The sequence below is a fragment of the Sinocyclocheilus rhinocerous genome, unplaced genomic scaffold (genome assembly GCF_001515625.1).
Source record: "Sinocyclocheilus rhinocerous isolate Xijiao unplaced genomic scaffold, SAMN03320098_v1.1 scaffold558, whole genome shotgun sequence".
Taxonomy (NCBI): Eukaryota; Metazoa; Chordata; class Actinopteri; order Cypriniformes; family Cyprinidae; genus Sinocyclocheilus; species Sinocyclocheilus rhinocerous.
This window is the reverse complement of record NW_015634502.1, coordinates 1,713,690-1,732,584: the sequence shown is the minus strand read 5'-3', so window position 1 is coordinate 1,732,584 and position 18,895 is coordinate 1,713,690. Positions and strand designations below refer to the sequence as shown.

General features: G+C 39.6%; 2 protein-coding genes across 2 annotated transcripts in view; one reads left to right on the top strand and one right to left on the bottom strand.

Moving 5' to 3' along the window:
• Positions 1 to 5,155: 5,155 nt before the first annotated feature.
• Positions 5,156 to 6,952, bottom strand: LOC107745841 (uncharacterized). Its single transcript, XM_016559846.1, has 3 exons — positions 6,234 to 6,952; positions 5,861 to 5,980; positions 5,156 to 5,433 (listed from the first exon to the last, which is right to left on the bottom strand). The coding sequence occupies exons 1-3, from the start codon at positions 6,725 to 6,727 to the stop codon at positions 5,229 to 5,231; spliced, it is 819 nt and encodes a 272-aa protein (XP_016415332.1). The 5' UTR covers positions 6,728 to 6,952; the 3' UTR covers positions 5,156 to 5,228.
• Positions 6,953 to 7,255: 303 nt separating this feature from the next.
• LOC107745830 (uncharacterized) overlaps positions 7,256 to 18,895 on the top strand; it is a 14,730-nt gene continuing 3,090 nt past the window's right edge. The window contains exons 1-7 of the mRNA XM_016559835.1: positions 7,256 to 7,261; positions 10,406 to 10,527; positions 10,699 to 10,787; positions 10,877 to 11,001; positions 11,135 to 11,223; positions 11,323 to 11,438; positions 18,709 to 18,825. Coding sequence (XP_016415321.1) covers positions 7,256 to 7,261; positions 10,406 to 10,527; positions 10,699 to 10,787; positions 10,877 to 11,001; positions 11,135 to 11,223; positions 11,323 to 11,438; positions 18,709 to 18,825 — 664 coding nt within the window. The remainder of the gene's footprint in view (positions 7,262 to 10,405; positions 10,528 to 10,698; positions 10,788 to 10,876; positions 11,002 to 11,134; positions 11,224 to 11,322; positions 11,439 to 18,708; positions 18,826 to 18,895) is intronic.

Below are 18,895 nucleotides of genomic sequence, written 5' to 3'. Positions count from 1 at the left end.
TTACTTCAAATTAAAGGATAGATAGTATTATCAGTATCCTTATCTGGAAAATCTGTTTCCTATGGAATTTAGAGCAGTGCTGAATTGAGGAATTGTAGATATTAACTAGTTTAAAAGTCATGATTATCTTTTAATCAATCAGTTTTTATAAATATTTTATAAATTAGTCACACACCCATATTAAAGCCTATTTTAATGTTCAGTTTGTGACATTTTTGTTTATTCTTTTCATGTGTAGATTTACATTGGAATTATGAAAAGACATGATGGTGTTCTAAAGCCCATGAGAGGGAGGAGCCTGCCTCTTGAAGTTCAAACAAACTGGTCATCTGAACAAGTGTTAATAGCTGGTGAAAAGAAAGTAAAAGATTTTAATCAGGACATGGAAGAGGGTCCCTATGTTTTACTGTACCCAGATTGTTCAGAGGTTAAACATATTCCTGGAACAAACACCCCTTTTAAACTACAGCTGTACAAAGAGGCAATTGGGAAGACTTACCAAAGAATAACACTGTTCATATGCACAGTTCAAGACTTTTCAGCCACTGGTGAGCATATTTAATTTAATGTAAATCTTACATAGACATGTATAAAACACTATATACACATGGTTTTAAATCAAAGTGAAATTTCCTTATGTTCATAATTGTTGTTTGAAGACTGTAATGGGGATTCTTCTAGTGAAGACAGTGAAGTGCAAGTAAAATCTACCTCTCACAGTCCACTTGATGAAAATGACACTTTGGTGGGTGCATTTAATTGCATGTATCCAAAAATAAATATAACGTTAATTGTAACTCATTTTAACTCCTGCTATGTGTTCTCTATGCAGATATGGGATAGTCCAGAGGAAGCAAGAACACCAAAGGCAGGAAGCACATTGGACAGGTATTACTTTAGCAAAGTTAGGACATTCTTTGGAGCTTAAGAGTTGTTCAAATTAATGTATAGTTGTTGTTTTTCAGACACCCTGATCACTCTCTGCCTTTTTTGGAACAAGTAAGTTCATCATTTATGTTCATACCTTGTATGTTACAACCTTAGTATGTTACAACAAATAAAAAATTATTATGTTTTATGGGGTTTAATATCAGTTATAGTTTTTTTTTTTTAATTTAAAAAAACTAAAAAAATACATATATTTTAATATTTGTTATATTTCTGACAAATGTAGGAAGCAGGAAAAATCAGAACAAACATCCATGAACATGTATGTGACCAACAAAAGTGCTACACGTAAGCTTGAGTTACCTCAAAAGATAAATTGCTTCAGTATTAAATTAATTGCTTTAAATTACTTTTAATGGTCTACAATTACTTTTGTATGTAAATGGATGTAAATTACTGTTATTTTTTTTCTCTTTACAGCAATTACACACGTCTGTATGCACCAATAGTAATCGAAAGTGATTCAGAAGAGCCAGACCAGAGCACACAACATGTTGAAGAGGAATGGTTGTAATTTATTAATTACTCTCAATGTCATGTTTCTAAATGTATTCACTCTATTTTTTTTTATTGCATCATGATGTATTTGCTTAATCAAAACCTCTGTTTTACAGCTCAGATGCATTCACTGCTGCAGACATTGTGTCTGATCTCTCACAGAAGATCATAAGGACATCTTGCAGCAGATTCAACATAAATCGAGCTAATGTTTGGGATGGAGCAGTTCGCGGTTTTAAACGTGCATCATATGATCCATTGCATGACATGCTTGTCAAATTCACAGATGATGAAGGCACAACTGAAGATGCAGTGGACACAGGTGGTCCGAAACGCGAGTTTCTATCCCTCCTAATGGACTGTTTAAGAGCACGGAGAATCTTTGATGGTCCAGAAAATAGGAGATTTCTCACCTTTAATAATGGAGGTAAATTATTTACTTAATTGTAGCTTTTAGCTGCACTATTCATTACTGTCTTCTTTTTCAATAAGTGTAGTAAAACAATCCTTTTCCTACAGCTGTCAGAGAAGATGAATACTTCCTTGCTGTGCGGATGATCGCAGTTTCTATTGTTCACGGTGGTCCAGGTCCTCGCTTTCTCTCAGATATGCTGTACGATCACCTCACTGGTAGTGCTGACATTAATGGAACAGTTGAGGATGTAACAGATAAGACCATGAAAGCAGCTTTAATTGAGGTGCATTCAATTTTCTTTTAAGCTTATTTTAAGTTACATTTTTGTTCCTATAATGGTTTAAGGATTAACAGTTACAGACCTGTTTATATTGGCTTCATGGAAAATATATTAGAATTTAATTGCTACCCATTTACCCCAGATATCCAGTGCAGCATCACTGCATGAATTACACATGCTTATTGACAAGTATGAAAGCTTGCTGCAGACTGCTGGATGTTTTGATTACCCACAAAGTGTAGAGGGCAAAGACAACATTGTGAAGGATTTCATACAATGGTACATAATATACAGAAACCAGTACTCGGTACAAAGGTAAGTCTTGTTCCTAATTTGAGAGAATATGATAATTATCAGTGTTATCATTATCATCACTTTGTGATGATGTTTGGCTTACAGATTTAGGGATGGGCTTTCCACCCTGGATGTCATCCATGCCCTGGAACAACATCCTAGTGTATTCAGACCCTATATGTGCTACAGTGTTGACAGACTAACACCTGAATCTCTGGAGGGTGTCTTCAAGGCTCTGCTCAGCGAAGCTGGTAGCACCAGACGACAAGAAGAAACAAGAATTCTGGGATACTGGAGAGATTATCTGCTTGACACTGGAGGTAAAGGATTGAACGTTACATTTTATTGTTGTTTATTACATATTTCATGATATTCCATTGTTTGTTTGTTTTTCAGAACAAGAAACAGGAGTCTCCCTCCAGGACATCCTAATGTTTGCTACGGGATTGGATTCACTGCCTCCTTCAACAATTGTGCCTCAGCCCCGACTGAGTTTTGAGAGGACTTCTAAATTCCCTATTGCAAGCACCTGTGCCAACACAATACAACTGCCAATGTCCAAAAGTTATGAAGAGTTCAAAAATGCAATGGATTTTGGTAAAAAAGCAAACATAAGTTTACAACACAACGGAAATGCTCCCGACCACTAGGGGGCAGTTGGTCTGCAGAAATGGGCAATTGTGCGCATGTCACGAGTATTCGCGGGCGCCACCGGGCAGTCAGAACCTGCTTTGATAGTTTTAACGTTGCTTGCTCCCTGGCGTTATTTCAGTTCGCAATGTATTGTCCATTTTGTGGGGCTACGCTTGAAATCTGCCCTTCTTTTTGCAGCACATGTGGAAAAAGCGTACAGTTTCTCAGAGACAAAGTTCCTGATGGAAATGAGCCCAGCACCAGTGCAGGTAAGTTACATAGCGAGGCTGTTAACTTTACTGTATTGATTTGTAAGGCCCTATGATTTCCGCGATGCTGAAAACGCGGATGGAATCACGGAATCCAGTCAAACGGAATTAGTCGAATAACGCGGATTGTCACGGAATTTGACAAATTTTGGATGAATAAATTAAAATAGTGTTGTACACCTAATGAAATCTCGAAGTGGATTAGTAGGTGAATATTAAACCGCAAAAGGACTACTTAAATATGAATACTTAATATGCTCTGCGTGTATCCGTGTGATTAAATGGCGCAGACGTATAAGGGCTGCTTTGAGAGCCGCTTCACCAGCATTTTACCGTTTTATTTTTGAAAAACTATCTTCATATCATGTACTCACAAAAACTGAAGCGTCTTCACATCAGCCCGTCATAAATAAAAGTTCAGTGAGTCTAACGTGAATTGTGACAAATATATCTATTGTTGTGTTGTATTGTTCCTAAAAAAAACACTTAATACATTGTTAAACTGAATAAGTTTCAGGATTTCATTTAATTGAACATGCTATTTGGTTTCTAAAGTTTATTTTAACCATTAAAATGGGAAAAAAGCAGAATTTGGGGGGAGGAATTTTGAAAAAAAGAAAGAAATTTGGGAAAAAATAAAACGGATTTCATAGGGCCTTAGATTTGGAACAGAATAGCTGCTTTGTAAACTGTGGAGTATAATGTGAGAGATTTCTATGACAATGTTTTTGAAGCAGGAAAAACAGAAAAGTTCAGTGGGTTGCTTCATGAAGTACAGGGCATTAAAGGAGAAGGAGAGGAAAACCTTCTTTACAAAGAAAAATCATGACTCTAAGAAGGATAAAAAAACACTGAAGGTATCTTTTATACGTCACAATAGGGATGAAGACTATTGTAACTTCCATTTCATAATTACTTCAAATTAAAGGATAGATAGTATTATCAGTATCCTTATCTGGAAAATCTGTTTCCTATGGAATTTAGAGCAGTGCTGAATTGAGGAATTGTAGATATTAACTAGTTTAAAAGTCATGATTATCTTTTAATCAATCAGTTTTTATAAATATTTTATTAATTAGTCACACACCCATATTAAAGCCTATTTTAATGTTCAGTTTGTGACATTTTTGTTTATTCTTTTCATGTGTAGATTTACATTGGAATTATGAAAAGACATGATGGTGTTCTAAAGCCCATGAGAGGGAGGAGCCTGCCTCTTGAAGTTCAAACAAACTGGTCATCTGAACAAGTGTTAATAGCTGGTGAAAAGAAAGTAAAAGATTTTAATCAGGACATGGAAGAGGGTCCCTATGTTTTACTGTACCCAGATTGTTCAGAGGTTAAACATATTCCTGGAACAAACACCCCTTTTAAACTACAGCTGTACAAAGAGGCAATTGGGAAGACTTACCAAAGAATAACACTGTTCATATGCACAGTTCAAGACTTTTCAGCCACTGGTGAGCATATTTAATATGAAGAGTTCAAAAATGCAATGGATTTTGGTATTCAAAACTCACCTGGTTTTGGATTGCACTGAGTAGAACAATGTGAAATGTTAAAGGGATAGCTCACCCACAAATGTAAATTGTCACAATTTATTCACCCTCATGTTGTTCCAAACCCGTATGAGTTTCTCTCTTTCTTTTGTTGAACACAAGGTGATATTTTGAATAATGTTGGTAACCAGACACTTGACAGTATTAATTGACTTCCATAGTAGGAAAAAAAATTACTGTGGAAGTCAGTGAGTACTGTCAAGTGTCTGGTTACCAACATTCTTCAAAATATCACCTTCTGTTTTCAACAAAAGAGAGAAACTCTTATGGGTTTAAATAAATTGACAACTTTCATTTTTGGGTGAGAAATGCCTTTTCTTTCTTTTATTTGTTTAAATGTGGGCCATGTTCTTTAAAGTTATGTAGTTCTCCACACCAGCCTCCCAGGTGTAAGATGTAGTCAGATTGCTTTGAGCATGTAGTTCTTCAAAGTGTGCCTGCAACTGTCCATCTCCACATGTGCTACGAGTAAGTTCAACAAAAAACTCGTTCAAGTTTTCCTGTGAGATGCAAAATCCACATTCTCTTCCATTAAACCTTTGAATAAAAGAGCCATTATATTGTTTAATATGAAAATTCAAAGTACAGTATTAAACACAATAAAGGTTTATTGGTAATTAATTCTGTAATTATTCATTAATTCTGTCGCCTCGCCCCAAAATATAACTGCTAAACCTCATGTCAATCCAAAGTTGAATGACTTTCTTCTGTGGAGTAGAATTTTAGCCTCAATCTCCTTTTTTCAATTTAATTTTACAGCAGAACAGGGAATGAAAGTTAATGTTATGCAAGACATTTTATAATGTATCTCCATTTTGTGTTCTATAGAAGAAAGTAAATCTCATGGCTTTGGAACAGCATAAGGGTGGATGAATGATAGCAGAGTTTGACATTTTGTGTTAACTAATATCGTAACAATTTCATTACAAAAATTAAAAACAGTTAAATACAGTCACATACCAACCTGTGTGGAAGAGCATACATTGCATCTGGTTTACCAGAAGGACAGCGAGACTGGTTAACTGCCCTAATGGTGTGAGTGTTCCATATTTCTTTGCATTCGTCAAGGTCCTTCTGCAGTACACTTAAAAACACAAAACGCATTAAGCATATCTGCTCATGACTGCCATTAAAGAGCTGTCTCTCTTTCAAGTCATTTAGAAGATCCATCCAAAACTGAGACCTGTGTAAATAGACCAACAATAACATCAACATCCCTTTTAGACATTGAATAGGCTATTATCTTATAACATGCTTTAACTTAACATTTCCAACTGTAAAATTCAGAAAGACATGTTAAATACAACCCCAAAATATCATGAATGTGTGGACTATACTTTTGTTTTCTGAAGTATGACCACCAGCTTTCAATTCTTTGGTTTGTGACTGAGGAGCCATACATATGGCTTGAAGCCCCTGCCAGGTCATCTGTGTGGGTTGATCTCAGGGAACAGTGGATTGCAGCCATTGTTCCATTTTCAGTGCCACAGTCAGTGCGAAGAAGCTTTGGTATGACTCCAAATTCACTGGCACACTGTAAGTAATGATGAGCTATAATGTCTGGGTCGTTATTGCTCGCTCCACAAACTAACCACATCACTTTGCGTGAGTAACCATCGATGCAGCCACTTATAGCCAAACCATATGGTTTTAATTTGTCATAGCCATCAACGTGCCAGACATGATTTGGCCCTAAAGAATGGTAAACCCTTCTCACAAATCTTCTTCTTGAGCGTTGTTCAATGCCTACTGGATCAAGGTCTGCCATCATAAGCATTACATCTTGCCTCCTCACTGTAAGATTGTGTTTTTGGCGTAGGGTCTGGCACATTGTGCGGTAGCCATAATGCTGTCCAGAACCACTCAACTCATCAATAATAGCAGTCCGAACAATTTCCAAAGGCGAGTAGTTTTTTCGTTAGTACAAGGACAGGTTGTTCAATTTTTTTTTCAGGGTACGAAGGCTCATTTTAATGTTGTGCTTCAATGCCAAGAAGTCCAGAATGACACTGTAATTGTGTCCATCTCTGAAGTACTTTTGAAGAAGATCATCCTCAGAAACTTGGACAGATGACTCTAACCATCAAGAAAGAATAAAATATAGAATTAAGGTGTTTTAAATGACTATACAAAGAGAGACATAAATAATACTTAATTAAATTGGACACAATGCTAACTTTAAATACATAAAATGTTACTATTTAAATCACAACTTTAATTGTTAGAAACACCTGCCTAACATTTAGTGAATAAACGGCATGCTCCAATAAGAATAACTTTAGACTTTAGGTTCTTCCTATAATAATATTGTCATTATATCATTTTTATTTGAGGCCAGTTTTCAACACATGTATATTACATGACGGTAAACATAATGCAAACTTACCACGTTGAACTTCAGCTAAAAACTGGACATTTTGACCACACGAGCCACAAAATGCTACACTAGTCCCCAGATCGTGTCCACAAAATGGACAAAACATGCCAGCCTAAGAAAACAACGGTTGAAATGATATTTCAGTGGACGTTCATAAAACAAGTGCAGAGCTAAACTGTCCAAATCGAAAATAATATTGATTTATTTTCTGCTCTATTCATTAATCGATACATTAAGATAAACAGGATAAAAACATTCAGTAAAAACACATTGTTCATATAAAAATCGATTACACATATTAAGATCAATCACTTACGTTGAGAATTTTCTACTTTCGAGGAAGTATCGGTGTTTCACTGCCAACACTGCCCCCTAGTGATCGGGAGCATTTCCGTTGTGTTGCGGCTTAATGTCGTTGTGTTTTGAGCTTATGTTAGTTTTTTTAATGTCGTTGTGTTGTGAGCTTATGTTTGCTTTTTTAATGTCGTTGTGTTTTGAGCTTATGTTTGCTTTTTTAATTGCGTTGTGTTGTGAGCTTATGTTTGCTTTTTTAATTGCGTTGTTTTGTTGAGCTTATGTTTGCTTTTTTAATTGCGTTGTGTTGTGAGCTTATGTTTGCTTTTTTAATTGCGTTGTTTTGAGCTTATGTTTGCTTTTTTAATTGCGTTGTTTTGAGCTTATGTTTGCTTTTTTAATGTCGTTGTGTTTTGAGTTTATGTTTGCTTTTGTAATTGCGTTGTGTTTTGAGCTTATGTTTGTTTTTTTAATGTTATGTTTTGAGCTTATGTTTGCTTTTTTAATGTCTTTGTGTTTTTAGCTTGTTAGCTTTTTAAATGTCGTTATGTTGTGAGCTTATATTTGCTTTTTTAATTGCGTTGTGTTTTGAGCTTATGTTAGCTTTTTTAATGTCGTTGTGTTTTGATCTTATGTTTGTTTTTTTAATGTTATCGTTGTGTTTTGAGCTTATGTTTGCTTTTTTAATGTCGTTGTGTTGTGCACTACTGGTCCACCATAGGTCCTTGTTTGTTACTGACGTTTCAGTTTGCTTTCAGCAACTACTGACAAGAGACGTCAGTCTGACAGAAATCTCGCCACAGAAAAAAAACTGCATGTCATGTGACTTAACCAAAGCACATCATTGGCTAAACTAAGGTCTTCTCTTTCCATCAAAAAAAACGAGAATGTCCTCTTAAAGAGACAGTGGCAAGGAAATGAACACAAAGAGTATGTTGCCATATGGCAACACCATGCGGTAGAGGGTTAAATTCTGGCTTGACGAAACTATTTAGCATGTATGTCTATTTATGTTTTCAAATATCACTACTTCACATTCTCTTCACCTCCAATTCTTATCAGTAATGATTTGTAACAATCTTCCTCATTTTTATTGTTACAAGTTATTTATTAATTTCCTAGCCTTTATACGTTCCTGTTGGAAGACGGCCAAACATTTTTCCTCTAATCTTTTTCATCTGTCATGATTATTTTGAATGTTATTCAACTTGCACAGTGATTTTTATTATTTATATTGAAAATAATAACAGTTTTTGTATTACACTGAACCATAATTTTCTGAATGAAATCCAATAGCCTACTTGTTAATTTTGGGGTGATGATTCCAAAAATAGTGCCTGTTTTGCTCTAGCACTTCACACTTTCTCACAAAATATGTACATATGATATTTTTGCTTTCAATAACCATTTGTAAGGTGAAGAAGTCTTGTATTATTCATTAGTCACCAGAAAAACTATCATAAAGACATGATTCCTGTCTTCCTCTGGGCCAGGTTACAACACTTTGTTCAATTCTTAGCTTTGTTCAATAGACAATATTTTATGCCTAATCCTGATCTCAAGGTTATGACAGAGACAGAAGAAAATGCAAACATGACCCAGATGTAAAGTTCTTTGGCATTAAATGGAGTATTTGAATACATTTTTCCATTCTGTGGCATAATGTAAATTAAATGATACATTTTGAATACTTTTTGTCATTAAAACCAATTGACTGCTTTGGCTATTTTTTTTAAGTGCATTAAAGCTGATGCATAAATGATTTGAAAAATCTTTCTTATTTTGTGAAAGAAAAAAAAACTGTATGTGATTATTTTTTAACTCAGCATCATCAAATTAGGTAATATTAGGCCTTTTGAGCAAATCATCATAAATTTTCTTCAAGATGCAGGGCTGTTTTCTAGATGGCAAATAATGTTACATATTCTGTTTTGGATTCTGGTTCCCAGTTGCTGGTGTACTGACTTTTGTATTGTAAAAAATCTGAGTTTACACAAACTTGATGAACTGAACCTAAAAGTCTACAGCTCTCTTTTATCAAAGAATGCTGGACTGTAGGCCTACTATTTGTTTATTAATGTTTTCATTATATAGGACTGTGACATGAACTTACAATTTAGGTCAGATTTTTGCAGGACTAACTTTCTCTCACATTCAGCCTGTTGTAGAGAGTTCTCAGCATTCCTGATTTTGTTGTATACAATTCAGCATATGTTATTTTAAATAAGACATGCTTATAATTGTAACCTAATCTTATAATGACGTGTTCTTCTGTCTCTGAAAAAAACTTTCACTTGAAGCTAATGATTTGTTTATGGTTTAATATCCTTTTTAAACAACAACATCTCACTTGCATTTAACCCAAAAACCTTTACTTACAGAAGGAAGTATTGGCTCTGTATCCTTGTTGTTGATCTGTGACCTCATGATTACTTTATACTTATAACGAACTGTTATCATATCAGCCATCCAGTAGCCTAATATGTACTTCCTTGTGCACGTCATGTTTTAACTGGGGCAGGACAATGATTACCCCAGAATACAAAGCTGCTATTTGCTATTATATATAGGCTACTATTTCTTTTATCGTAATACCTTGATTGGCCAAAAGAGGGCCTTCAGCCAATTTAACGTTGAGCCAAAGGGCAATGTATAGAGTCGACTTGACAGCAAGACATAAGGTTTTATTCCTCTCTTTGATCAGCAAAGCGCATAACAACGCAGGCTACTGTCATATCTTAATTACTATTGAACTTCATAAGAATCTATAAACATAAATTGTTAAAAGTGTGTAGTTTAAATTTCTGTGATTGTTTTCGTGGTTTTTGGCCGTTTCAGATGTACAATTCGTGCGGTCTCCTTTTCCTTTCATTTGGATTTACCATGCTGGAATTCATCACCTGTTACGGCGATGGATTTTTATTGGAGAGTGAATGTCAAGGAATGGATATCAAACATGGGTATGTGGGAATGGTGCACAAATAACTTACACTGTTACGGAATTTTCCGTATTTATTTTTTACAGGTGTTTTACTTGTATTTTTGAAGTTTGCACTGCACTGTGTGTTTTACGGTAACTGGATATGTCATCGCAGAATTAGTACTTTTTCTTATTCTTCTTCTTCTTCCAGTGTACCAGCACAAAACGGTGAAGCCCCTTTCAAGATCGAACCAGAATATATAGAAGTGACAGATTCTGAACTGGGAACGGAGAATAATGGTAGATTTTCTCACTTTATTTTATTTTATCGGTGTAAAACATAATGGCTTTTCAGATGTGTCAATTCAAAATCTCTCATTTTACCATAGTCTCGGTTACGGCTTATCCGGCTGAATTTACGGGTTTCATGTTGGACGCTCGTAAGTGTGATAAGTGTGAGTCTGCTGGCATGTTTAATTTGACTAACCCGGCCAACAGCATACTCATCTGTGGTGTGAGTCCTGCCCTGCACCCACTACACATATTAGTTATCCATTCTTTATACATTTTTACACCATGTGTTAAATGTTATAGCAATTAATTCCTTAAACTGACTTGCACTGTTTATGATATGGATATATTATCAGGGCCATGCTGTGGCTCAAACTAATAACCAAAGAAAAACGATAGTTCAAGTGTTGTGGACCCCCGAAGAGACTGGAGTGTTTTTCTTCAGGTAGTTTTTCTGTGCAGCCTAATAAGACGAAATGAAACTAACATCTTTACACTTTTATTGCATTTAGTTTGTAAATCTGATCTTCAATTTTCTATTCAGAGCTGCATTCGTTGAAGAATACAGTAAGGTTTGGCTAAGGAAGGCAATCATATTCACGTCGACTGCACCACCAACCACTGAAGCCACCAGTCACAGTACACAAACAAGTCCAACAGGTAAGAATATATATGTTCCACAGTTTATGTTATGCCATTGTAGCCCTAAAAGTTTGTGTAATAAATTCTGTTGAATCAAAAAAAAAAATTTATTTCCTAAAGCTACTTTTTGTGATGTCTGTTTGATGTTTTTCTTATTCAACACAATAATGGCTTTAAATTATCTTTTGAGGGTAATTTCTCAGCCAAATTCTATGTGCATGTGACGGGACTGGGCGTGACAACGGAGATCCAAATGTAAGCTTTTATTAAAACGGTTTGTGGTCAGAACAGGCAGGGTCCAACACCAGCAAACAACTATCCAGGGCAAGGCAAAAGAGTAATCCAATAGAGGCAATGGTCAGGGCAGGCAGCAAACAATCACAAAAACAAGGAAACAGTCCATGGTCCAAAAACACAGGCAAGGCAAGGCAAAAACAAGGCAAGATAAACATGGAATACGCTCAGTGGTGTCTGCTTACAGCTGAACAAGACTTCGCGCTGTGATTGTGATTGGAGTCAGGTGTCGATAATCAGTTCCCAGGCAGAGGGTGTTATGGGAAATGGAGTCCATGAGACAGTGGCAAAGGTCTGGGACGGAGTGCCCTCGCCAGCACCTGTCAAGGGGGGCGCGAGCATCAGTTAAACAGTGGAGGACCTGGGCCATGGAGCAGTGGCAGACAGTGGATCTGTGGAGGACCTGGACCATGGAGCAGTGGCAGACTGTGGAACAGTGGAGGACCTGGGCCATGGAGCAGTGGCAGACAGTGGATCTGTGGAGGACCTGGACCATGGAGCAGTGGCAGACTGTGGAACAGTGGAGGACCTGGGCCATAGAGCAGTGGCAGACAGTGGATCCGTGGAGGACCTGGACCATGGAGCAGTGGCAGACTGTGGAATAGTGGGGGACCTGGGCTATGGAGCAATGGCAGAGCCGGCTGAACAGTGAGCCAAGGCGGAGCCGGCAGAGCAGGAGACCAGGGCATAGCTGAAGACCACCACAGCAGAGCAGACGGGAGCAAAGATCCCCAAAGTGGAGCAGATGACCACCACAGCAGAGTAGATATCCACCAACATAACAAGGCAGGTGACCACCAGGGCGGATCAGGCGGGACTGGATCACAGACCACAGAAAGACTTAACAACGGTCTCAGAGGCCGTAACAGGACCAGGAGAAAGTTCAGAAACGGCATCTTTGGCCATTACAGGGCAAGCAGAGAGCTCAGGAGCAGCCCTTTTGACCATGGCTGGACAGTCAGAGAGTTCAGAATCGACCTCCTTGGTCAGAACAGGACAGACTGTGGATTCAGAAATGGCCTTCTTAACCGTAACAGGACAGGCAGAGTGTTAATAGACAGCCTCCATAGCCGTGATAGGACAGGCAGAGAGTTCATAGACGGCCTACGGGGCTATGGCTAGGCAGGCAGAGAGTTCAGAAATGGCCTCCTTAGCCATAACAGGACAGACAGAGAGTTCATAAGTGGGCACCCCTGCCACCTCTGGAAATTCTGCAGCAGATGCTGCCACCTCTGGAGGTTCTGCAGCAGTAGCATCAGGAGTTACAAGCACAGAGAGTTCAGAGAAAGCATTTGCGGTCGTAAGAGAGGCATCAGGCAACAAGAAGAGTTCATTAACATTCTCCTTGACAGGACAGATATAGAGTTCAGCATAGGTCCCTTCAACCGTGACATGACAGGCTGGGAGTGCATTGCTGGGCGCCACCACTGCGCAAGGAGCTGAAATGAGCGCCGCCACCTCGGGAGGTACTGCAGTATGTGCCGCCACCTCTGGAGAAATTGCAGCGGGCGCCATCGCCTCGGGAGGTTCAGTGGTGGTGTATGCAGCCCAAACAAACCATGAAGCAACCCCCATTATGGGAAGTGCTGCAGACAGGGGAATTAGTTCAAGAACAGGAGGGTTAGGCGTGGCTCTGGGATGGCAGATGTGACAGGATGAGACTCTGGAAGATCAGCTGAAACTTGACGAGACTCTGGAAGATCAGTGGAAGTGGGACGAGACTCTGGAAGATCAGCTGAGACATGACAAGGCTCTAGAAGATTAGCTGAGACATGACGAAGCTCTAGAAGATCAGCTGAGACATGACGAGGCTCTAGAAGATCAGGTGAGACGTGACGAGACACTGAAAGATCGGTTGAGACATGACGAGGCTCTTGAAGATCAGCTGAGACGTGATGAGACTCTGGAGGATCAGCTGAGATGTGACAAGGCTCTAGAAGATCAGCTGAGATGTGGCGAGACTCTAGAAGATCAGCTGAGATGTGACGAGACTCCAGAAGATCAGTCGTGACTTGACTTGACTCGAAGATCAGCCGTGACTTGACTTGACACAGGAAGATCAGCGGTAACTTGACTTGACTCAGGAAGATCAGCCGTGACTTGACTTGACACAGGAAGATCAGCCGTGACTTGACTTGACTCTAGAACAGTAGCCATGACGGGACGAGATTCTGATAGGACGCCTTGGCATGGCGAGGCTCAGGCAGAGCTTGTCCTGTGAAAAGTCTGCGGGTTGGCAGCCATTTTGTGAACAGTCTTGTGAGTGGCGGCCATTTTGTAAACAGTCTTTGGGTAAGCAGCCATTTTATGAACAGGCCCTGGCTTGGCAGACATGTCGTGAACAGGATTTGGCTTAATAGATGTGACGTGAGCAGGCCCTGGCTTGGCAGACGTGACGTGTGCAGGCTGTGGCTTGGTAGGCGCGACGTGAGCATACTCTGGCTTGGCAGGTGTGACATGCGCAGGTTCTGGCTTGGCTGACGTGACGTGTGCAGGTTCTGGTTTAGTCGATGTGATGTGAGCAGGCTCTGGCTTGGCAGGCTTGACGTGAGCAGGCTCTGGCTTGGCAGGCTGGACGTGAGCAGGCCCCGTAGACTCTGGCGTGACGTGAACAGGCCCCATAGACTTTGGCGTGATATGAACAGGCCCTGTAGACTTTGGCGTGATGTGAGCAGGTTCTGGCTTGGCAGACATGATGTGAACAACTCCTGAAAGAGCAGTCAAGGCATGGGAAGATTTTGATGTGGCAGTCCTGATGTGACAAACCTCTGGCTTGGCAGGCAGGACATGAACAGGCCATGGCTTGGCAGGCATGATGGGGCGAGACTCTGGAATGGCGACCATGTTGTGTGAGGACTCTGGAGGGATGCCGTGTTCCTCCTCCACAACTCCAACTGTAAATGCAGAGCCACTCATCTGCAAAGCAAAGTCAATATATTCTTCTAGAGTCCAGTGGGGAGTATTGCGTGGCATTAAACGTGATATGTCCTTAGTCAAACCAAAACGAAAAATGTCTTTCAGGAAAGTATAATTAAAATCTACCTGGTAATAAAGTTCACAGAACTCAGCCACGTAATCCTCAATAGGAAGGACCCTCTGTCTGAGACGAACGAGATGATAGTTTTATTTATAGTTGATCTGGTGTTCTGTAAAGCTACTGGATCTGTGGTAGGCGAAGTCTTCTGTAACGGGACTGGGCATGACAATGGAGATCCAAATGCAAGCTTTTATTAAAGGGGTCATATGATGCGATTTCAATTTTTCCTTTCTCTTTGGAGTGTTACAAGCTCTTGGTGCATAAAGAAGATCTGTAAAGTTGCAAAGACTAAAGTCTCAAATCCAAAGAGATATTCTTTATAAAAGTTAAGAGTCAACCACGCCTACCTAAAACGGCTCGTTCTAACACGCCCCCACATGTCTGCGTCACGATGTGGGAAGATTTGCATAATGCCACCCAAATGTTCACGCAAAGAAAGAAGGCGTAACTTTTATTCTCGCTGTAGTATTGTCGTTGCCGCCGCCGCCATGTCGTGAAGGCGCTGTGTGTTTCGTTGTGAAAGCGAAACTACTTTGTTTGGCCTTCCAAAAGAGGACGATATCCGCTTCGTCATGCCTGGAGCTGATCCGTGCTGGTCGCTGAGGAAATACATCAACTTCGCGCTGTGGATCGCCGGATCGGTTTTCACCGTGGACAAAGCGGAGTCCAGCCCGGAGTCGTCACATGTGGTTGCCGCAAGCCCGCCGGACGCTCCTTCGTCGAATCTGCCGGCCACACCGTTCTCAAGCCCGCCGTCTCCGCTCACTCAAGCCTGCCCACCGCCGCTCACTCAAGCCAGCCTCCACTCACTCTAGGCCGTCGGCCTCTGCTCACTCTAGGCCTCCGGCCTCCGCTCACTCTAACCCGCTGTGTGTTTCGTTGTGAAAGCGAAACTACTTTGTTTGGCCTTCCAAAAGAGGACACGACTAGAAATCAGTGGTTAAGTTGTATTTACAACACTGTTCCAGAACACTTCAACCCAAATATTCAGATGTGTGCAGCACATTTTATGGAGGACTGTTTACTGATCCTGGGAGAGTAACGTTAGACTAAAATGGCAGTTCTGACTCACGTAAGTACGTTTTCATTTAAAGATTTGCAAGGACATGCCGGCTGTTCTGACTCACAGACTGTAAGTAAGTTTTTTATATTTAAAGAATTTGCCACTGACGATTCAAACGCGAGTTTTGAGCAGTGTAGAGTAGCACTTGTTGTTTGTCATTTCTCCGATCACAAATGCAGACATGCAGAAATGCGATGCAACACAACGTGTAAAAAGACAGTAAGTCATTATAATCAGTAATTATGTCCCCACTGGATGCAACAAATGCCTCGTTTATAATTGGTTTTAATGTTTTTGTCTCGTCGCTCCGGCTGGACAGGGCATCACAATATGGTAAGGGGCGTAACATTTCCGTCACACGCTTGAGGTATTCGGCCAATCACAACGCACTGGATAACTGGCCAATCAGAGCACACCTCGCTTTTCAGACCGATGAGCTTTGTAAAAATCGACGCGTTTCAGAAAGGCGGGGCATAGAGGAGAAACAATAATGTACAGTATGTGGAAAATAATGTGTTTTTTGAACCATAAACACATTTCATTACACCAAATACACAAAATAATGTTCTTTTTAGCAACATCATATGACCCCTTTAAAACAGTTTGTGGTCAGAACAGGCAGGGTCCAACACCAGCAAACAACTATATCCAGGGCAAGGCAAAAGAGTAATCCAATACAGGCAATGGTGAGGGCAGGCAGCAAACACTCACAAAAACAAGGAAACAGTCCAAGGTCCAAAAACACAGGCAAGGCAAGGCAAAAACAAGGCAAGATAAACATGGAATACGCTCAGTGGTGTTACAGAGTATTTGTTAAATATAGCTAACAAAACATATATTGTGTGTTTGATTGGTCCAGACGCTACAAGTTGTTCTACCAAAGATTTTTTAAAGAAGGACAAAGTTAATGTTTTGGAATGGCTGAGTCAAAGTCTGGACCTTAATCCAATTGAAATGCAGTGGAAGGACCTGAAGCAAGCAGTTCATAGAAGGAAATCACGGAACTGAAGTGGTATTGTACTGGCGAATGGGCTAAAATTCCTACAAGCCTTTGTGCAGGACTGATCAGCAGTTACAAGAAACGTTACCTGCAGTTATTACTGCAAAAGGGGGTCATACCAGATACTGAAATCAAAGATTCACATACTTTTGCTACACAAATATGTAACACCTGATCATTTTTCTCAATAAATAAATGACAAATAAAATATTTTTGTCTAATTTGTTTGATTGGGTTCTCTTTGTCTACTTTCAGGACTTGCGCAAAAATCTGATTATGTTTTGTGTCATACAGTGGCTATAGAAAAGAATCACCCCTCTTTAAAATAATCACATTTTGTTGCTATGCAGCCTGAAATGAAGACGGACACCGTTTTTGTTTTATCCGGCTGTAACATCCAAGTGAAAGATATAACACCAACATGTAAGAAAAAAAATAAATAAATAAAAAACAGAATCACTGAGTTGGAAAATGGTTCACCACCTTTGTGTTAGTATTTTGTTGAACCACCTTTTGCTTTAATTACAGCCTTTAGTCTGTGGGGATATGTCTCTACTAACTTTGCACATCTAGACTTTGCAATACTTGCCCACTCTTCTTTGCCGAACTGCTCAAGTTCAGTTAAATTTGATGGAGACCGTTTGTGGACTGCAGTCTTCAAGTCATTCCACAGATTTTCATTGGGTTTTAAGTCTGGGCTCTGACTAGGCCATGCAAGGACATTCACCTTTTTCTCCTTCAACCAGTGGTGTGCTTTGTTTTGCTGTGTTTTGGGTCATTGTCATGTTGGAAGGTAAAAGTTCTTCCCATTGACAATTTTCTGGCAGAGGGCAGCAGATTTTCCTCAAGAATTTGATGGTATTTTGCCCCATCCATTTTTCCTTCTATCCTGACAAGTGCTCCAGTCCCTGCTGCAGAGAAATAACCCCATAACAGGACATTACAACCTCCATGCTTTACTGTATGAATGGTGTTTTTTGGATGGTGAGTTGTGTTGGATTTCTGCCAGACATATCGTTTGATGTTGAGGCCAAATAATTCAATTTTAGTCTCATCTGCCTCAGAGTCTTCAAGGTGTGTTTTGGCAAAGCTCAGTCTTGACTTCATGTGTCCTGTCTTGAGGAGTGGCTTTTTTCTTGCAACCCTCCCATACAAGCCATATTTGTGGAGAATTTGTGATATTGTTGTCACATGCACACAATGACCACTCTTTGTCATAAATTCTTGCAACTGCTGAGTTGCTGTAGGCCTCTTGGTCGCCTCTCTGACCAGTTTCCTCCTGGCTCTTTCATCCAGTTTGTAGTGATGTCCTGATATGTTGAACCAAATACCTTGCACTTCTTAATAATAGACTTCACTCTGCTTCTAGGCTTTGATAAAGCCTTTGAAATCTCCTGACATGTGCCTGTCCACAACTTTATCACAGAGATCTTTTGACAGTGCCTTGCCACCCATAGTTGATTGTTTGCTTCAGTTGCACTACCAAGGACTGAAATGCTCCAGGAGAGCTCTGTTCATGCTGAGCTAAACAAAATGACCACAGCTCATCACAGTTGAAAGTCAAATGGCTTTGTGTGCCATTGAAAAAGTGATTAGCAACACCTCAAAGTTACCAGTCATTTTTAGGAGGGGGGTGATCCTTTTTCCAACTCAGTGATTCTGATTTTATTTTTTTCTGACATGTTGGTGTTATATCTTTCACTTGGATGTTATAAGTTGCTATAAGTAAATACAGCTGGATAAAACAAAAACTGTGGCGTCTTCATTTCAGGCTGCAATGCAACAAAATGTGATGTGATGTGTGTGTGTGTGTGTGTGTGTGTGTATATATATATATATATACCCCTGCTGAGGAAATACTGCTGCTCTGTGATGCTTTTAATATTCCTCACAGATATGTCACAGACACAGACTGCACCACCGACCTCTGAAGCCACAAGTGCACAAAAAAAACCAACTACAAGCCCAACAATATTTACAACAACATCAAATATAGACTCACATGCTACAGGTAAAAAAATTAAATAATAAATATATATATATATATATATATATCGTGTGTGTGTGTGTGTGTGTGTGTG